The sequence below is a fragment of the Halichoerus grypus genome, chromosome 10, assembly GCF_964656455.1.
Source record: "Halichoerus grypus chromosome 10, mHalGry1.hap1.1, whole genome shotgun sequence".
NCBI classification, from domain to species: Eukaryota; Metazoa; Chordata; class Mammalia; order Carnivora; family Phocidae; genus Halichoerus; species Halichoerus grypus.
Genome location: NC_135721.1, coordinates 94,570,359 through 94,587,327, shown reverse-complemented (window position 1 = coordinate 94,587,327; position 16,969 = coordinate 94,570,359). Strand labels below are relative to the sequence as shown.

The window sequence follows — 16,969 nt, the reverse complement described above, 5'->3', positions numbered from 1 at the left end:
TCCCTGTGAACGAACTATATTTAATTTTTCCTCATCTTGGACAACTGACAGTACCATTCCTATTATGAAGAGACGGTGTAGCAAATAAGGACAGTCCTTTGTGGGTCTCTCATGAATGTGTAAAATCAGCGAAATTTCCTGTTTTCCTTTGAGCTACCAAAATGGTTTTTTAAAAGAGAATTTCATCCCACTATCTATTATATTCTGATGACAGGCCAGTCCCTGATTTTCTTTTCTTATTAAAAAGAAATTTTCTTGTTTTTAAGTGTTGTTTCATGGAGAGATACAAAGCCCAGAGCCCCCTTCTCTTTCACAGGCCGTTATAACGGGGTCTAATGTGCATCCATTACGAGAATTCTTTTTGTGTGGTAAGAGCAGACTCATGTGTGGATCAAAAAGAAAAAATGTTCTCCCATTACCACTTCACAATCCTGTTTGCCTCCAAGGAGGGTAAACAGGATTATGCATCATTAATATTATTTAGAACAATACCCTTCACATACGCATCCCACTTGACAAAACAGCATCCTTAACGTTCTCATGTTCATCCCGTACAATGGCCAAGGCATGTGAGGAGGGCAGTTACCTCATGTCAAGAGGTCAAGAAACTGAAGTATTGAAAGGGCATGCAGAGTCCCCGGGGTCCACTCTCATTGGTGACAAATCAGGGACACAGACCATGGCACAGAAAAGCCTAGATTTAAATGAAACATGTTGGGGTGCCTGGGTGGCTCAGTCGGTTAAGCATCCCACTCAGGTCATGATCTCAGGGTCATGAGATCGAGCCCCATGTCAGGCTCCATGCTCAACTCGAAGTCTGCTTGAAATTCTTCTCTCTCCCTCTGCCCCTTCCCCCTCTCACCCTCTCTCTAAAATAAATAAATTCATTAAAAAAGTAAATGAAACACGTACTATTCTGCCACCCTATACTCTGGGTCTTTAGAACAGGATCAATAAAAGGTCATGTTCATGAGGTCAGACCTATCAAAAAATTCTGGAAACCACCCTCATAAAACTCTTTATTTAAATAAACCTAAAGCCACCAAAACCCCACTTTTCTCACATTAGGGTAGAATGCTCAAACTCAAATGGAACCCAGAGAAGAAAACCTATCCATCTGGACCCACTGTTTGCAGAAGTACCAGTTCCCCACAAATCACCTTTGCTCTACAGAGTGAATCCCAAAAGTCTCTAGGGACTATACTCTCAGCAAACGTCATTCCCTAATTGACATCTCTAAATAAAATGTGTAGTTGTTTTGGCATGAATCCATACACTAATTCTAAGAATGAGTCATTTATTGAAAAAAACATTAGCAAATATGAAGGGTTCTCAATATTCAGGACCTTGACCCCTGCCTTTGGGAATCCTCAGCAATGTCACTTTCTTCTTCCTCATTCCTTCTGAGTCTGTGGTCGACATGACAATTCAACAGCTAAAGTCAGTTTACACCCACCATGAAATAGAAGCAGAAGAAAAAGTATATATTAATGATTTCACAAAGACACGGATGCACGCGGATGCACACACACACGCCCTCCCTGTTGTACACTGGCCTATGCCGGGTGGAACGATTTAGCTTTAATGGGAAGATGTCAATCTGTGACTACATGTCTCATAACAAAAAATCTCCCGGTATCTAGCCGGGGTCCTGGTATACTCACGGCAAGAGCACAGACTTGGCCCACTAGGGGACTTGACCCAGCTCACCAGATGTCTAATTAATGCCCACTGTCAGCTGCTCAAATGTCACTGACGGAGCTTTTCTCTCCGTAGCCACTGTTTTCATGACAAAGATTACGCGTTGATGTCACTGTGCTCCTGGGTCAACGTGGTGGTGGGTAGAATGACTGCCATAGACCGAGCAGCCAAGCACGTGGTGCTTTCCAAAGAGGAAATCGTGCTCTACGACCATCTCATCCTCTGCACCGGGCAGCAGTACCAGGTGAGATCTCAGGGACTAACAGCCCGTGTGTGATCCGGGGCACACGTCCTCAGGGTTGGGAGCGAGACTTCCCACCGGGACAGCTGCCACTCTCATCATAAAAGTGCCAGAGAGGCTGCACACACGTGAAGAGAATTATGTCCGATCTCCTCCCGGAAATCCATTCCAAGAAAAACATTCTGCTCAAGGGTAAAAATCACAGCAAGTTGGAGAAATGTCATTCTTGAAGCTGTTGTCCAAAAGTCTAACACTTCCTGCTCCCCAGAGCAGAATCCAGACACAACCCGGCATGCGTTTGTGGTAAATTAATTTATGCCTCAAGAGGCTAACATTTGGCGGTGGTGACGGGCTCATGCGAAAGTATTTCAAACATGCGCACCTTCTGTCAACCCTTATTTTATTTTGTCTCTCAGTTATAAAACTAGGAAATGTGACTGATTGATTACCCAGTGACCATGCTTTCCATTTGGATGAAATTCTCAAACCACATTTGAGGAGAGCATTGCTGGAGACAACGGAAGCTGTTCAATGTCTTAGGGAAGCGAATTTTAATATTTTCGCTTTGCAACACACATTAGCGTTTCATGTGGTTCACAAAAATAAGGCATTTCTTTGATGAAAGGAGGTTGACTTTGTAACTCCAAGATGGGGTCTTTTTCTCCCGGGAACCTAGAGGGGCCTTCCCATGGTGGGTCTGTTTCTGACAAATACGGAGCAACCCGCCCCCACCCCAGGCGCTGCCATGCTTTATCTGGTACTGGGTTAGGCCATTTTGTGAATGGCGGTGGATTTGACAGGGGGAAGCATGTGCAGGTTTTCTTCACAGAGCCCAGCCAGGAGGAGGCAGCGTGCGATGGGGAACAGACAGCTGAGCAGCTCCCAGCATCACGTACTTAATGTTCTGAGCCTTGGCTACACGTTGACATCAGCTGGAACACTTGAAATATACCCATGCCCAGGCCCCACCACGCGCCAGAGGCTCTGTTTTAATTATTCTGGGGTGGAGCCCAGCGATTAGCATTTAAAAACAACAACAACAACACCCAGATGATTCTAAGCTAAGGCTAAGAACCAGGACTTGAATTTTCTTGACCTAGAATCTCTCATCCGTACCTTAGAACAGCACTTCTCAAACCATCATGTGCACCCACAGCCCCTGTGCATCTATCTCGTTAAAATGCAGATTCTGAGCAGGGGCTGGGGGGCGGCTGATACATTGCGGTTCTAAGAAGCTTCCAGGTGAGGCCAGCCCTGCTCGTGAGCGGGCCATGTTGAGTAGGGTTCAGCCTCTGAGGGATTGCTTTTCTTTCTTGTCCTCCTCCTCCTCCTACTACCACCACTACTGCTGCTACTAAAGAAATCCACTTTTCACAGTGTAGAAAAGGATTTTTTTTTTTCTGATTAAAGGATAAACACAAACTGGAGGAATACCTTATTTTGATAGTTAAGTATTCCTCTTTTTAAACATTAAACCAGGAGAAAATACCGTACACCCCTTAAGCTTGTCCCCCCACCCCCACCTGCCCCACCGAGTTCCAGCTGCTGCCTGGGACAGTGGACTTTGGAAAATGTGAGTGGAAGACCCGGCCAGCTGTCCAGAGACTCGGGCATCTGCCCATGTGTGTCCAGCTGCCCCTGCAGCTTTAGACTGTGGCACGTTAAGCTCTTGCCCTTTTTACAACGGGAAAAATGAAATGAAGAAGTGATAAAGGGAGTTCTAATTTAATTTTTCCAGAAGGACATAAAAATTAAAGGTACATAGAGTGATACAAAAAAGGCTGCTGAATTCACTGGGGAAGGCTTCCAGTTCTTATTTATTTTCCTATCTCCTTCTCTTCAACTCTCTCATGGTTTTGTCCCAATTTTGTGATTTGGAAAAAAAAAATTTTAATGATGAAAATAAAGCTTAAATCCAAAGCAAGAAGGCAACCTGTTATAAAATATCATTACAAACTTTAACCTCTAAACAGACCTTTAAATGGCATGAGCCATTCTAAAATATTATGCTATATTTTTGATATCCAAATACATATCATTTAATTTTTTTATCAGAAAAGCCATGCACAAAGTAAAAGATTAAATTGGGCTGCAGGGCTGTGTGTGAGGCAGACTGGTCTCTACCTTCCAAGCCCTCTTTCGAGGGGCAACCACCTGGAGGCATTTCTATTGTTAGTTCCTCAGTGGTTACCCCCCAGAACAGCAAATAATGTGTTTATAGAAGTTTTATCTTTGATCTATCAACTCCTGACAATGTCTATGACCTTTCCATTTTGGAAGATGAAGCATTCTCTAGCTCATATTCAGTACCCTCTAACTCCCCTCCCCACCCTGCCTACTGATTGCGTTGTTTTTGTTGGTGGGCACATGCTGGTGCTCATGCACAAAGCTCTGGGATAGCTTGCCACTGAGGTCCTTGGCCACTCTCCGTGGCACATGGAGAGCCATGGAGAGACAGAGAGATGCCTCCCCGTGCCTGGTTTTGGGGCTTCTCAACAAGAGGAAGAATAAAAATGTGTTAACTTGCAAGGGCTCTTAAAGGGGTGATGCTCACTAGAAGCCAGCAGGTGGGGCAAGAACATCCCACCAGAGCAAGGTGGGATGTTAGTTATATTGAGCTTGATGTGGGTCAGCAATATGATGTGGGCTCCACAGAGGCTAATTACATCCTTGATGGGGTAAATAAGAGCAGGGCATCCAGAACGGTGCAGGCCCAGGTGAGAACCTGCTACAAACAGCTAAAAAGAGAGCTGTGTATACCACTTTGACTCTTCCCATGTAAGACCTGAGAGGCACTCCCCAATGTCTAGAACAGCGCTTACCATGAAGAGACCTCACTGAGTTTGGGATGATTAAAGGGGGAAAATAACATTCCAAGAGATGAGGTCTACATTTCCTTCCCTTGAATCTGGGCAGGCTTGTGACTGTCTTGACTGATAAGAGTACAAAGGAAGTGATGTGGTGTGACTTCTGAGGCTTGGTCAGGGGCCATGCAGGGTCTCCTTGTTCATGGCAACAGTGGCTCCTGGAGCCCTGAGAGGCCACTGAAGAAGTCCAGCTGCCTACCCTGTGATGGCCATGTTGGATATGCCATGCATGGGTTCTCCAGCTGACAGTTCCAACAGAGCCCAGCCTTCCAGCCGTTGCTGACAAAGCACCAGACACATGAGTGAAGCCATCTTGGACCCTCCACCAGCTGAATATCACCAAGTGACTTCTGTTGTTAACAGATGGAATAAAGGAATTGCCCAGCCAAACCCTACCCACATTTCTGGCCCACAAAATCATGAAAAGTAATAAAATGGTGGTGGTTGTTTAAGCCACAGTTTTGGTGTGAGTTTATTGCGTAGCAAGAGACACCAGAAACAAAAGTGTAACATGGAATGAGGGAAAGGGAACCACATTTGGAAAAATCAGAGAAAGAACACACTCTTGATATTCCAAAATGCGTGATTCATACACACACACACACACGCACGCACACACTGCAAGAACTGTTCATCCTCCTCAGTACAGTTTGATCAGCCAGCCTCTGAAATGCGCACTGGAGCCATCTGAAGAGCAGAAGCTGAGCTGAGAAGGCCACAGAATTATTAGATGAAAAGGAAGATGGGTAAGAAAGGCTTGAAATTAAATCCCTATCAAGAGACGGGACTGCTGCTGTCCAGTGTTAGAGGCTGAAGACAAAGCACAAAGCTCCCCTGGAGGGCTGCTGCAGAGGGCAAAGGGCATAAGAGACGAGAAGGTGTGATCAACATGGAGGCCACATACAGATCATTGGTTTTCCCAAAGAAGACACCCTGACAAATAGAATAGAGACAGTAAAGATATGCTAGAAGAAAATTTTCCTTACCTAACACCATATTATCCAGTTGGGCACATTCCAGGCAAAATGAAAGACAAAATTTCTCAGCCAGTTATATTCTGATGGAATATTGGTTCTGTGGGAATGGTAGGGAAAAAATGCACAAATTTCAAGAGAAAAATAACAGATTACCAACCCTCCCCCGCAAATAGAACAAAAAGAAGACAGGCACCCCCAAATTACCTTTCCAGGAGGAAATGGCATAAGAACATGAAATTAGCCACACAGAATTTTGAAGAGACTGTGGTGATTCAATAACTATATGCCCACCTAAGTCTCTCCTATTTGAAGACAGTAAAAAGCTGTTCCATGTGTGAGGTCTCAGAAGAATGATCTTTCTCGTTCTTTAATGTGTACTCCAAATAACTGAGGCAGAAAGGAAAAGATAGGACTTGACGATAGTTTGAAAAGATAAGTGACAAGCACCAAACAATTTAAAAGTTTGTAAGTCTGTTGGTAAGTCTGAGAAAAAATGCAAAACGAGTAATCACAAGCCTTCATCTAAATCTAATCAAGACCAAGTTGTTTGAAAATAGGGAGAGAGGTGGCCAGGTAGAAGTAAGAAATGCCTTAAATGGGGAAACCCAAAGGTAATATTTAGGTATTGACTCCTATATGTAGAAGGAATAAGATCAATGAATGCTTTTGAACAGCACAAGTAAATTCACCTTCCCAACCCCGAAGAAGATAAGACAGGAGGAAACATTATTCGTGTAACCACAGGGAAGAAAACAAAGCAACAGCCACAGCGCTTTCAACAAGTATAAACCAGAATGGCATTAGGAAGAACAACAGTTGCAATGGTGAATGCCATGGTTTTACACTGTGCTGTTATGACAGCGAGGCTCTGTGTTTGCACCAAATGCAAAATATAAGAGAAATGCCAAAAAAGAAATGACACCCAAAGTTTCTCAATGAAATGATAGTTAAGAGCGCACCAGCAAAAGGTGCCATGCAAATTCAAATGGCTATCAGAAGCAATGGCAAGATTAGTATCCAACAAAGCAGAATTAATTGGAGAAAGAAAAGCATTAATGTCGACAAAGGATACAATTCGCAACAGCAATACAGAGGTGATGAGCTCATTACATGCTGAACATGATCATGTCAAAGAATATGTCACAAAAGCAGAGGTGCCTGGAGTATTTGTTTCTTGGAGTCACATTTAAGATGGGAAAAATCAAGCTAAAGCGCATCCAGAGACTCTAAGTTGCCCCAGATGTTCAGCCACAGGGGTGAAGTTTCAGGATGGCTGTTCTCAAATATTTGAAGGGTGTGTACATGCAGAAAACAGATCAGACTTTATGTCATGGCCCTGGGAAGCCAATGGAAGACAGACCACCAGAAGCAATGGGAATACAGTGCTTATTCATCCTACGAAACAACTTCCCAAGAGTCAGGGTTTTGGGCGCCTGTGTGGCTCAGTTGGTTAAGTGCCTTCAGCTCAGGTCATGATCCCGGGTCCTGGGATTGAGCCCCTCCTCGGGCTCCCTGCTCAGCAGGGAGCCTGCTTCTCCCTTTCCTTCTGCTGATCCCCCCACTGTGCACTCTCTCTCTTTCTCAAATAAGTAAATAAAATCTTAAAAAACAAAAACAAAAACAGAGTCAGGGTCCCCTCCAAGGGGGAATGTCCTGCGCAGGAGACAGTGAGCATGGCATGGCAGGCCCTCATAAGGCAGTAGGAACACCTGACAGAGGTTGAGGGACTGCCACACATGTTAACTGATGCAGTTCTTGCAGTAAATCTCCAAAGGTAAGATCCATGCCACTTTCATCCCCATTTTATGGATGAGGGAGCCAAGGTGCAGTGAAGCAGAGGTGATTTGTCTAGGGTCAGACGATGACAAAGTGACAGACTGGGATTTAAACTCGGTCTCCAGACTGTGAGTTCTTTGCCATTGCCCCTGTCTCTCTCCTCTCTCCCTCTTTCTCTGTCTCTTTCCTTTCCCTTTCCCTTTCCCCTCCCCGCCCTCCCTCTCTCACAGATGTGATCCAGGAATTACACTTTCTGGCTTTTAAAAATATTCACAACACAGAAATTCTAGGACTTCTTCCTCCCTCCCTCCCTCCCTCCCTCCCTCTCTTCCTTCCCTCCTTCCTTTCTCTCACTAAAAATATCTGGAGAAAGGCAACCTAGGTCTGGTAAGGTGGCTCCCTGATGTCATCAGGAACTCAGACCCTTCAATCTTTTGTTCTTCCATCTTTACTAAGTGGCTTCCATTCTCAGCATCTTGACGTAGCTGCTGTGGCTCCAGCCATCCCATCAGCAGGAAGGAGGAAGGACTAGAGCAAAATGATTTTTCCCATTGCCCCACCTAAGGACTCCTGCTTATAAATCTCTTGACTACCTCTTAGGTCACTAGTTAGGAAATGTAGTTTTTCAACTGGGTGTATTTACCAGGAACCTGTTACTAAGAAAGAAAAAGAGGGGCACCTGGGTGGCTCAGTGGGTTAAGTCTGCCTTCGGCTCAGGTCATGATCTCTGCGTCCTGGGATCGAGCCCCATGGTGGGCTCCCTGCTCAGCAGGGGGTCTGTTTGTCCCTCTCCCTCTGCCCCTCCCCCCATTCATGCTCTCTTGATCGCTCTATCTCAAATAAATAAATAAAATCTTTTTAAAAAGAGAGAGAAAGAATATTGAGGAGGCCACCAGCAGTCCCTGCCATGATAAGTTACTAATTTGCTAAGGGGAATGGGGTGGCCGAGGGGCTCCCATCAGTCAGGGATGCTGGGCTGTTCAATTCCCAATCATCTGATGGAATGGTCGAAAAGTCGTCCACTACTCACCAATCACTAGCGGCAGTTTAGTTAATGGCAGAACACTCTCTAGTTTGGATGGTGAAATACACCCATGCTCTCCTATTAAACTTTATTCTCTCCCTTACTTTGATGACGTAATATGATTTTTCTTCCAAAGACCTTTTTTTCATTTATTGAGTTCTGCTCAATTCTGTGTGGACAAATTAATTGGCCTTGGGATTTAAAATCCTAGCTTCAGTTTTGCCTAGTGTGTGAAAATGCCATTGTGTGAATATGAAAAATACATTATCTCATTAATTTTCCTTTAATTTCTCTAGTTCTTTAATTTAGAAGTGTGCAAAACCAATCCCACACATTTAAGTGCACACAAGAAAAAATGGGTTATCAGAATGCAATTATATTTTAGGATCGCAGTAGATAAGCTGATTTTCATTTTGGACCTTATTCTTCCTTGTTTTTTTTTTTTTTTTTTTTAATCTAAACACTTACTATTTGGAATAATAACTCATTGAAAGTTTTATTAATTGAATAGCTCTCAATTTGTTCTTTAGCCCTGCCATTTTCTGCCAAGGACTTTTCCTGATTCATTAAAGCATGACCTACTAAATGGGTGTACTGTTACCTAAATTTCATTTTCTTTTATGCTACAATGCTTATTGGAGTTCTGGTGAGGTTTCGAACCTCCAAAGCACAGCATTCAATATCATTCATTTAAAATAACCACCGGTAGGGGTGGTGGGAGCGATGAGGGGACTGAGACAGTGGTAGCCGTTGTGTGAAGATGGAGTTTCCCGGAGGAAATGACAATTACCTGACCATGACAGGGTCCTCGCACCCCTTCCTGTCAGGTGCCAAGACATTCCATACACCAAGTCTGGGAGATGAGGAATTTGAAATCCCACCTATCTCCTTGGATTCTGACCCCTCCCTGGCTGTCTCAGATGTGGTTGGTCACTTTGATGACCTGGCAGACCCTTCCTCCTCTCAGGATGTTAGCTTTTCAGCCCAATATGGGGTCTAGACATTGGACATGTCTGTGGGCATTACCCATGGCTTGATGGAGCAGGGCGGGGTGGGGGGCTCCTGAGTGGGGGCTTGACCATGGACTTGGACCATTCTATAGGAGCTCAGTATAGTGCCAGCCCACCTGTTACAACTGATGTACCAATGACAGACATGCCATCTGGCTTGATGGGGCATAGCCAGTTGACCACCACTGATCAGTCAGAACCCAGTTCTCAACTTGGTTTAAGCTTAGGGGGTGCACCATCCTGCCACCTGCCCAGTCACTCAAGGATCGTCTTTCAACCACTCCTTCACCTACTAGTTCACTTCACAGGAATGGTATTGAGGATTTCTGGAGGCAACTTCCCAGCCAGAAGACAGTTGTGGTGGAAGCAGGAAAAAAACAGAAGGCCCCAAAGACAAGAAAAAAGAAAGATGCTAATGAACCTCAGAAGCCAGTTTCAGCATCTGCTTTAGTCTCTCGTGATACACAGGCTGCCATCAAGGGACAGAATCCCAATGCCACTTTTGGGGAGGTTTCAAAAATTGTGGCCTCCATGTGGGATAGTCTTGGAGAGGAGCAAAAACAGGTGTATAAGAGGAAAACTGAAGCTGCCAAGAAAGAGCATCTGAAGGCTCTGAGTGCATATAAAGACACTCAGGAGTGTCAGGCCACTGTGGAAACAGTAGAATTAGATACAGTACCACCATCACAGACTCCTTCTCCACCTCCTATGGCTACTGTTGACCCAGCATTTCCAGCATCAGCCTCAACAGAGCCCCCTGCCCTGTCCTGTCCCATTGTTGTTAACTCCACTCTTTGCTCCTATGTGGCAAACCAGGCATCTTCTGGGGCTGGGGCTCAGCCACCCCTCTGTTTTTTCCAGGCACCTCTGTTTTTGTGACATATTCTTTGATATGATCATGTTCATTATCAATTGGCTACAATCACCATGTTGATTATTACCAAAGAGATGTTGCCCTCTTCTATGACTATGTCTTAAGGAAGAATGGTCACTGTTAGCCCGCCACAGTGGTGACCTCCCGGGGGATCCAACTAAGCCAAACCAGTACAGCCACTCCCCAGCCCAGTCAACAAGCCCAAATTGTCACTCGCTCAGTGTTGCAGCGGCAGCAGCCTCCACCCTGACGACAATCCCCCTCCACTGCAACAGATGCGTCAGCCACCCACTCAGCAGCAAGTCGCCATTCCACAGCAGCCTGCCCCACTTCAGGCCGAGCCACAGCCTCCACCTCAGAAAGTTCGAACCCATGTACGGCAGTAGCCACCTCCTCTGCAGATGAAGATTGTGCCTCCTGAAAATGCAGGTGCCCTTGGTCCCACCAGCTGTGGAAAGCAGTCCTGAGCGGCCTGTGAAGAACAGCCCCGAGGCCCATACAGTGGAGGAGACCTCTCCTGTGAGATGATCACAGATGTATTCCTGACGTTGAGTCGCCTTCTCAAACGGATGTTGAATTGTGAGTGGGTCTCCCGTGACGCTCTCACCCAGCGTCGCTGTGTGAGGTCGGGTTGTGAGAAGCCTCCCGTTGTGATGAAGGACTGGGACAGTGAGTACTGCAGCAATGAATGTGTGGTGAAGCGCTGCAGGGATGTCTTTGTGGCCTGGGTGGCTTCTAGAAATTCCAACACTGGTGTTTGTGAAGGCATCCATCCTGTTCTCCAAGCCAGGGAAGACTTAGATGCTGGGAACATGTCTCAGAGCCTCTTTTTAGAACACAAGCTGGGCTTTCTGGTAGTGCCTGATCCCAACCCTTGACGGTCCTTTGTGCTTCTCCCCTTTTCTGTCTCTTCAGCAAGGGCCATACTGTGGAGCAAGGCCATTGAGTTTGCTGTGATCTGGAGTTGCTTTTTACTTTCAAGGACAAGCAGAGATACCAGTGATAATAGCAGAGGAGAGGCTGAAGGGATATGGACAAGCCAAACATAGGGGTGCTGCTGGTGGGGGGTTGTTTGAGGAACTCAGGATAATTGTCATAGGGCATGCCTAAACAATTATTAAAATGTTGGAGAATACTCAAAAAAATAAAATAAAATAATTTACCAGAGCCTTATGTGGACTGCTTTCTAATACCTATGAATATAAAATTATCAAAATTTAGTGTGATTTTGCTAAACAAATAATATTGCTAATAAGAAAATTTTACCTCCACAATTGTAGTTGCAGTAAATGACCACTAATTCCTGAGTTGTTCCCTTTTACTAAATATAATTATACTCTAGGCTCTTTATAGAGAAAGGACATCTAGGTTTTAAAATTGATTGTTTTTTAAGCTATTTAATCCAGTTTGAAAATGAATTAAATGCATCGCAGTAATGTACAGGGCTTACCATTTATATTGAGGAAAGACATAACCAGAAAGTTTCCTAGATGTAATCTGAGACTTAGTGAAGTCCCATTTCTTCAAGCACCAACCAGCATTCACATCTACCCCATATAAAAAGCATTTGTTGCACTTGTCAAGGGAGCAAGAACCTCTTCTGCACCCACAACAGTCTCTACTGCAAGTGAACTTCTTGCCCATCATCGCTGTAAACCGATCCCTGCCTCACAGCCGATGGGCCTGACAGCACGAGTATGCAAGGCAGCTAGTGCAGGTCTTCTAACAGAGACCTTGCATTGCCTTTAAGTCCTGCTCCTGGTGCCAGCTTCATTATCTTCCACTTAATCTCTCCTGGTCACCAAATAAAAATCAGAGGGATGAGGTGCTGGCCCATGGGGCAAACTCATGCCACTGTGCTATTTTACTTGGCTGTCACGGTGGTGTTTGTTTGATTCTAATTTGAACCACAATAATGAGAAAATTGAGTCCACATTAAAAAAAAAAAAAGTATCTGACATTTCCTGAGAAATCAGATCTGGGCACACTGAACCCATAGTCTACCCTGGCACCAAGTGTATAGAGTTGAGTTGTGACCAAACTCTGGCCAGCACATGGGCCTTTGAGTTTGCCACAGTACCCTTGACAAGTGTCAGCCTTTATTATGTTTTTACTGTTGCTTTCCCTTACTAGAGGAAAGGGTCTGCTTCCATTCATGTCTGTGTCAAAAGGGAGAGAACAGAAGTTATCCTGGGAGGGTTGTGTGTTGAGACAGAGACAGAGAGGAGAGGGAGGGAGGGAAGAAGGGAGAGAGACAGAGGGAGAGGGAGGGAGGGAAGAAGGGAGAGAGACAGAGGGAGAGGGAGAATATTTCTCTGACAAAGTGAAGAATAATTCTATACTTTTCATAAGTAAATAGTAGTCCAGTTCCCTCATTTTCTTTTCTGCCTCACCCCTCTATGCACTTGGATTTCAATCCCTGGTATAATTGCTTCTGTGAAGATTGTTCTTACCAAATGGCTATGTCAAATCGCATTCCATGTGCTCTTCCATGGCCTTGTCACTCCTGCATGAAGAGATGAATTCTAGGTTCCCTCCCTCTGATCCTGGCCAGGCTTTTATGATGACCTCCATGAATAGAATACAGTAGAGGAGACACTCCTCGATTTCCAAGACTAGGTTAGAAAAGAATATGGAGCTCTCTGTACTGGTTGGTTCTCTCAGGACACTTGTCCTTTGAAGCCAGACACCATGTTGTGAGGAAGCTGAAGACACATGGAGAGGCCACATGTGATGTTCTGGCCAATACCCCAGCCAAAATCCCAGTCCACGGCCAGCATCATTGCTGAACATATAATGACAACTTGCTGTCATTTTTGAATACCTGGCATGTTTTCGGGGGAGGGGGCGTGTGGAGGAGTGAAATGGCTTATCTCCAGATGAATCCAGCCCCCAGCCCTCAAGTCACCCGCAGTCTGTGAGTCTTCCCAGCTGAGGCCTCCAACACCTCCCACCTTGCCCTTGTCTGAATTACTGACCTACAGAATGTGTGAGCCTTGTAAATGGTCATTTGCACCACTGAATTTTGGAATAATTCATTATGTGGCATTAGATAACTAGAGCAACTCCTGAGAATTGTCTCTGAGTGGTCATTCCACCTGGTTTTTGTTCTTTGTTTTTCAATTAAAACCTGATTGTATCTGAGGACAGAAAAAGACATACCTATACCAGACATTGCTATGTTTACTTAATTAAATGAACAAATGTATTTATTGCTGTGTCAGTGCTTCCCTTATTACCACCAAAATAAGCATGTCTCTGTAACATACTTCAGGTCCCGTGCCCTACAGGGGCTGATATTAGTCAACACGTGACAAACAGAGAGATTCCAAACAGCGGGAAGCAGCGATACACTGATAAAGTTCCTTGCAATCTTTTCACTCTCAACGACGAAGAAGATTGCTGTAAGGCCCTGAGTTGGATAAGGAACAACTCCATCATCACAGAAGGTAAGGATGTTTGTAACTGTGCATCTTTGCAGAATCGCTTTTTATTTTTATAATGAGTCTCATTCTTCATCTAGTTCCAGTATATAATTAGTGCCTAATTAATTCCAACCAAATCATTCATCTGTCATGCTTTGTTTTCCAGATTAATTTACAACTTGTTGTCATTTTTGGATACCCAGCATGTTTGCTGGGGGAAAGAAAAAGGCTTGAGATAGTTTAATTATCTATAATTATTTTATTACACAAAATGAATATCCGAAAAGCAAAGCATGGCTAAAATCATTAACTAATTAAAGAATAATGTAATAAGCAAACATGTTTAGCAATTATATGGAAAATATGTCTCCTTTTGTGAAGCCGAAAAGACCTCGGAAGAAAAAGAAAGGTCTGCGTTGGAAGGGCTCTTTTCTTCCCTTCCCGAGCCATTGTTCTCTTTCTTGGTGGTGTGCGCACAGTCCTTCCCACAAATGCACGTATTTGAGTTGCATGCCACTTTTTGAATCAAAATGAGACAGTAAACCATTTCAACAAATGCCCCTGCCACTCAAAAGTGTTTTCTCAAGCAGCTTCCTCTCTGTTGCTTGGATTAAATTGAAATTGTCTGACTAGCAAGACAACCAGAACAGGGCCCAGCTACCTCTTTGTCCTTAATTGAAACCTGGGAGTCAAGTTTTGAAGATGACAAAGTGCAGCCCCTCCATTTTAGCCTACAGCTTGGGGAGGGTCAGTGACTTGGTTAGCCTATACAGCTCCCCGCGGCAGGCTGGGGTTCTGTGCAGTCCGGGGATGTGAAAAAACACTAAGTGCTTATCATCTGGGGTCAACATGTAAAATTAAATCTATTAATCTATTTAATGTACTTATTCAAATACAATTTAATGATGTTAGTTAACATAATATATTAAAATCAAATACAGTTTCTTCTGATTTTTGGTGGAAGATTAAGGGATTAATTAACCGTTTGTTAAATTACTACATTTATTCCATTAAAAATTTTTAAAAATGGGTATCAAGTGACACTCAATACATTGCTGGATTCAATTTGCTAATATTTTATAGGCTATTCGATCTAAATTCATAAGTGAGATTGGCTTGTAATTTTCTCTTATAAGCTTTACATGTTCAGTTTGGGGAATTAAGGGTATGCTGGTCTCACCAAGGGTTTTTTGGAAGCTTTTTGTATTTTTCTAGGGTCTGAAATACGTTGTGTAACCTAAAAGTTGGACCGAAATAACCCATAAAACCAAGTGGGTCTGGAAATTTGGGTAGAGGTGGGATATATAGATATATACCAGACTCAGATTTAAAACTTGTCAAAGTATTTTCCTATTTCCCTCAGAACTTGGTATTATTTTCAGTTTTGCATCTGTATGTGTTTAAACCTGTTTCAACATTTTAGTCATTTTTTAGTCACTGCCCTATGACCTACATAGACTTAAGGAATTCTTAATTTGGGGATCAACAAACTTTTACGGTAAAGGTTTAGATAGCAAATATATTGGACTTTGCAAGCCATGTGGTCTGTGTCCCATCCACTCAGTTCTGCCACTGCAGCAAGAAAGACAATACATAAATAAATGGGCAAGGCTGTGTTCCAATAAAACTTTATTTACAAAAATCATTGATGAGCCATAGTTTGCAGAACCTGTTTTTTTATGCATAGGATTTGTGACAAATCATTACCATTTCCTCAAATCTAGGCCTCAAACTGTAACTTAAACTCCCTGAAAGCACAAAAGCCCATGGTTCCGTACAAAATACACAGTGTGTTTTAGGACTGTCGCCAATCCTGTCATAATGCAGTGTTTTAACTTCGAACAGTTGCCTATTTTTGATGTTAGGAATAAGGACCATTTTGACCAAAAAAGGGGCCTTTGAAAGTGACAGTGCAGGTTCTTGAGGTTGAATGTTTATGGCAGAGAATTTAGAAATCCCAAAACAACAAGCACTATGCCCTCCTTCAGATCCTTCAGATGCCTTTTTTTTTTTTTTTATGCTCTTGGCTGTCAGATGGGGGAAGAGCGTCTGTGTTATTTTGATGACTTGACTAGTTGTCAGAGATGGTGTTACTCTGCTGCCCACTTAAAGGAAAATAAATGCTTTTGCAAGATTTTAAAAATGTCTCCCATCAGCCACTGCATAAAACTCCTCTGACTGCCTGCTTTTGTCCACTGAACAGCCAAGATAAGAAGTATGTAGAAATGAGTTTCTTATCTTAAATGTAGGCTATTCCCCCAGGTCTAGTGCTAATGACATTCCCAGGGCATCTCTCAAGTAGGTGCTCTTAACTCTCAGATGCTGGGTCCAGGCTCTGGGAGACATCCAAGAAACTCAACACTGCCAGATTAATTCATCTCTGTGTGGTGCTCCTTTTCAAATGACTTTTCATGTAAGAAAAGTTAGAAAGAAAACTGTTAACCTCCTGTCTGAAGGAAGCTCTTTCTCTTTGTAGCTTTTTCCACAATTAGAGTCCTATTCAGACTTGAATTTAATTAGTCCCATTTCAGATAATATCTTCCTCACATGGGTTGCTGTGAGGATGAAGTGAAATAAATAAGATATTTCATGCCCAACTCAGGACAGTGTGTCATATAGAGTACGAGTTCAGGAATACTACTGCTCTGGGCCGTGGGGTTGTTGCTATGCACTGAAGGTTCCCCAGGGCGTAATCTCAGCCCCTGGTGATCACTCGGTCTAGGACACAGTCCACACAAAAAATGGGGATCCGTGTACACCAGGGTCCGGTCCAGCAGTAGAGAGGCATGGTGTCCTCCCTGAGAGCCCTGCAAACTGAAGTTTGGAGAAAGAGGATCGAGCTCAGCCTTAAAGAAGAGCAGGATAAGTAAACAGAGAGAAAGGAGTGTGAATTGTATTGGGCAGACCGTTGGAGGGCAGCCATGCCCAAGTTTAACTGGTTACTTTTTTTTTTTTTTTGAAGATTTTATTTATTTATTTGTCAGAGAGAGAGAGAGCGTGCACGCATGAGCGAGCGCAAGCAGGGGGAGCGGCAGGCAGAGGGAGAAGCAGACTCCCTACTGAGTAAGGAGCCG

The 16,969-nt window shown here is 43.9% G+C and overlaps 1 protein-coding gene and 1 pseudogene across 1 annotated transcript in view; both read left to right on the top strand.

Moving 5' to 3' along the window:
- Nucleotides 1-16,969, top strand: part of CFAP61 (cilia and flagella associated protein 61) — a 291,248-nt gene that overhangs the window by 191,881 nt on the left and 82,398 nt on the right. The window contains exons 21-22 of the mRNA XM_078056863.1: nt 1,777-1,945; nt 13,745-13,919. Coding sequence (XP_077912989.1) covers nt 1,777-1,945; nt 13,745-13,919 — 344 coding nt within the window. The remainder of the gene's footprint in view (nt 1-1,776; nt 1,946-13,744; nt 13,920-16,969) is intronic.
- Nucleotides 9,295-11,053, top strand: LOC118531387 (TOX high mobility group box family member 4 pseudogene; annotated as a pseudogene).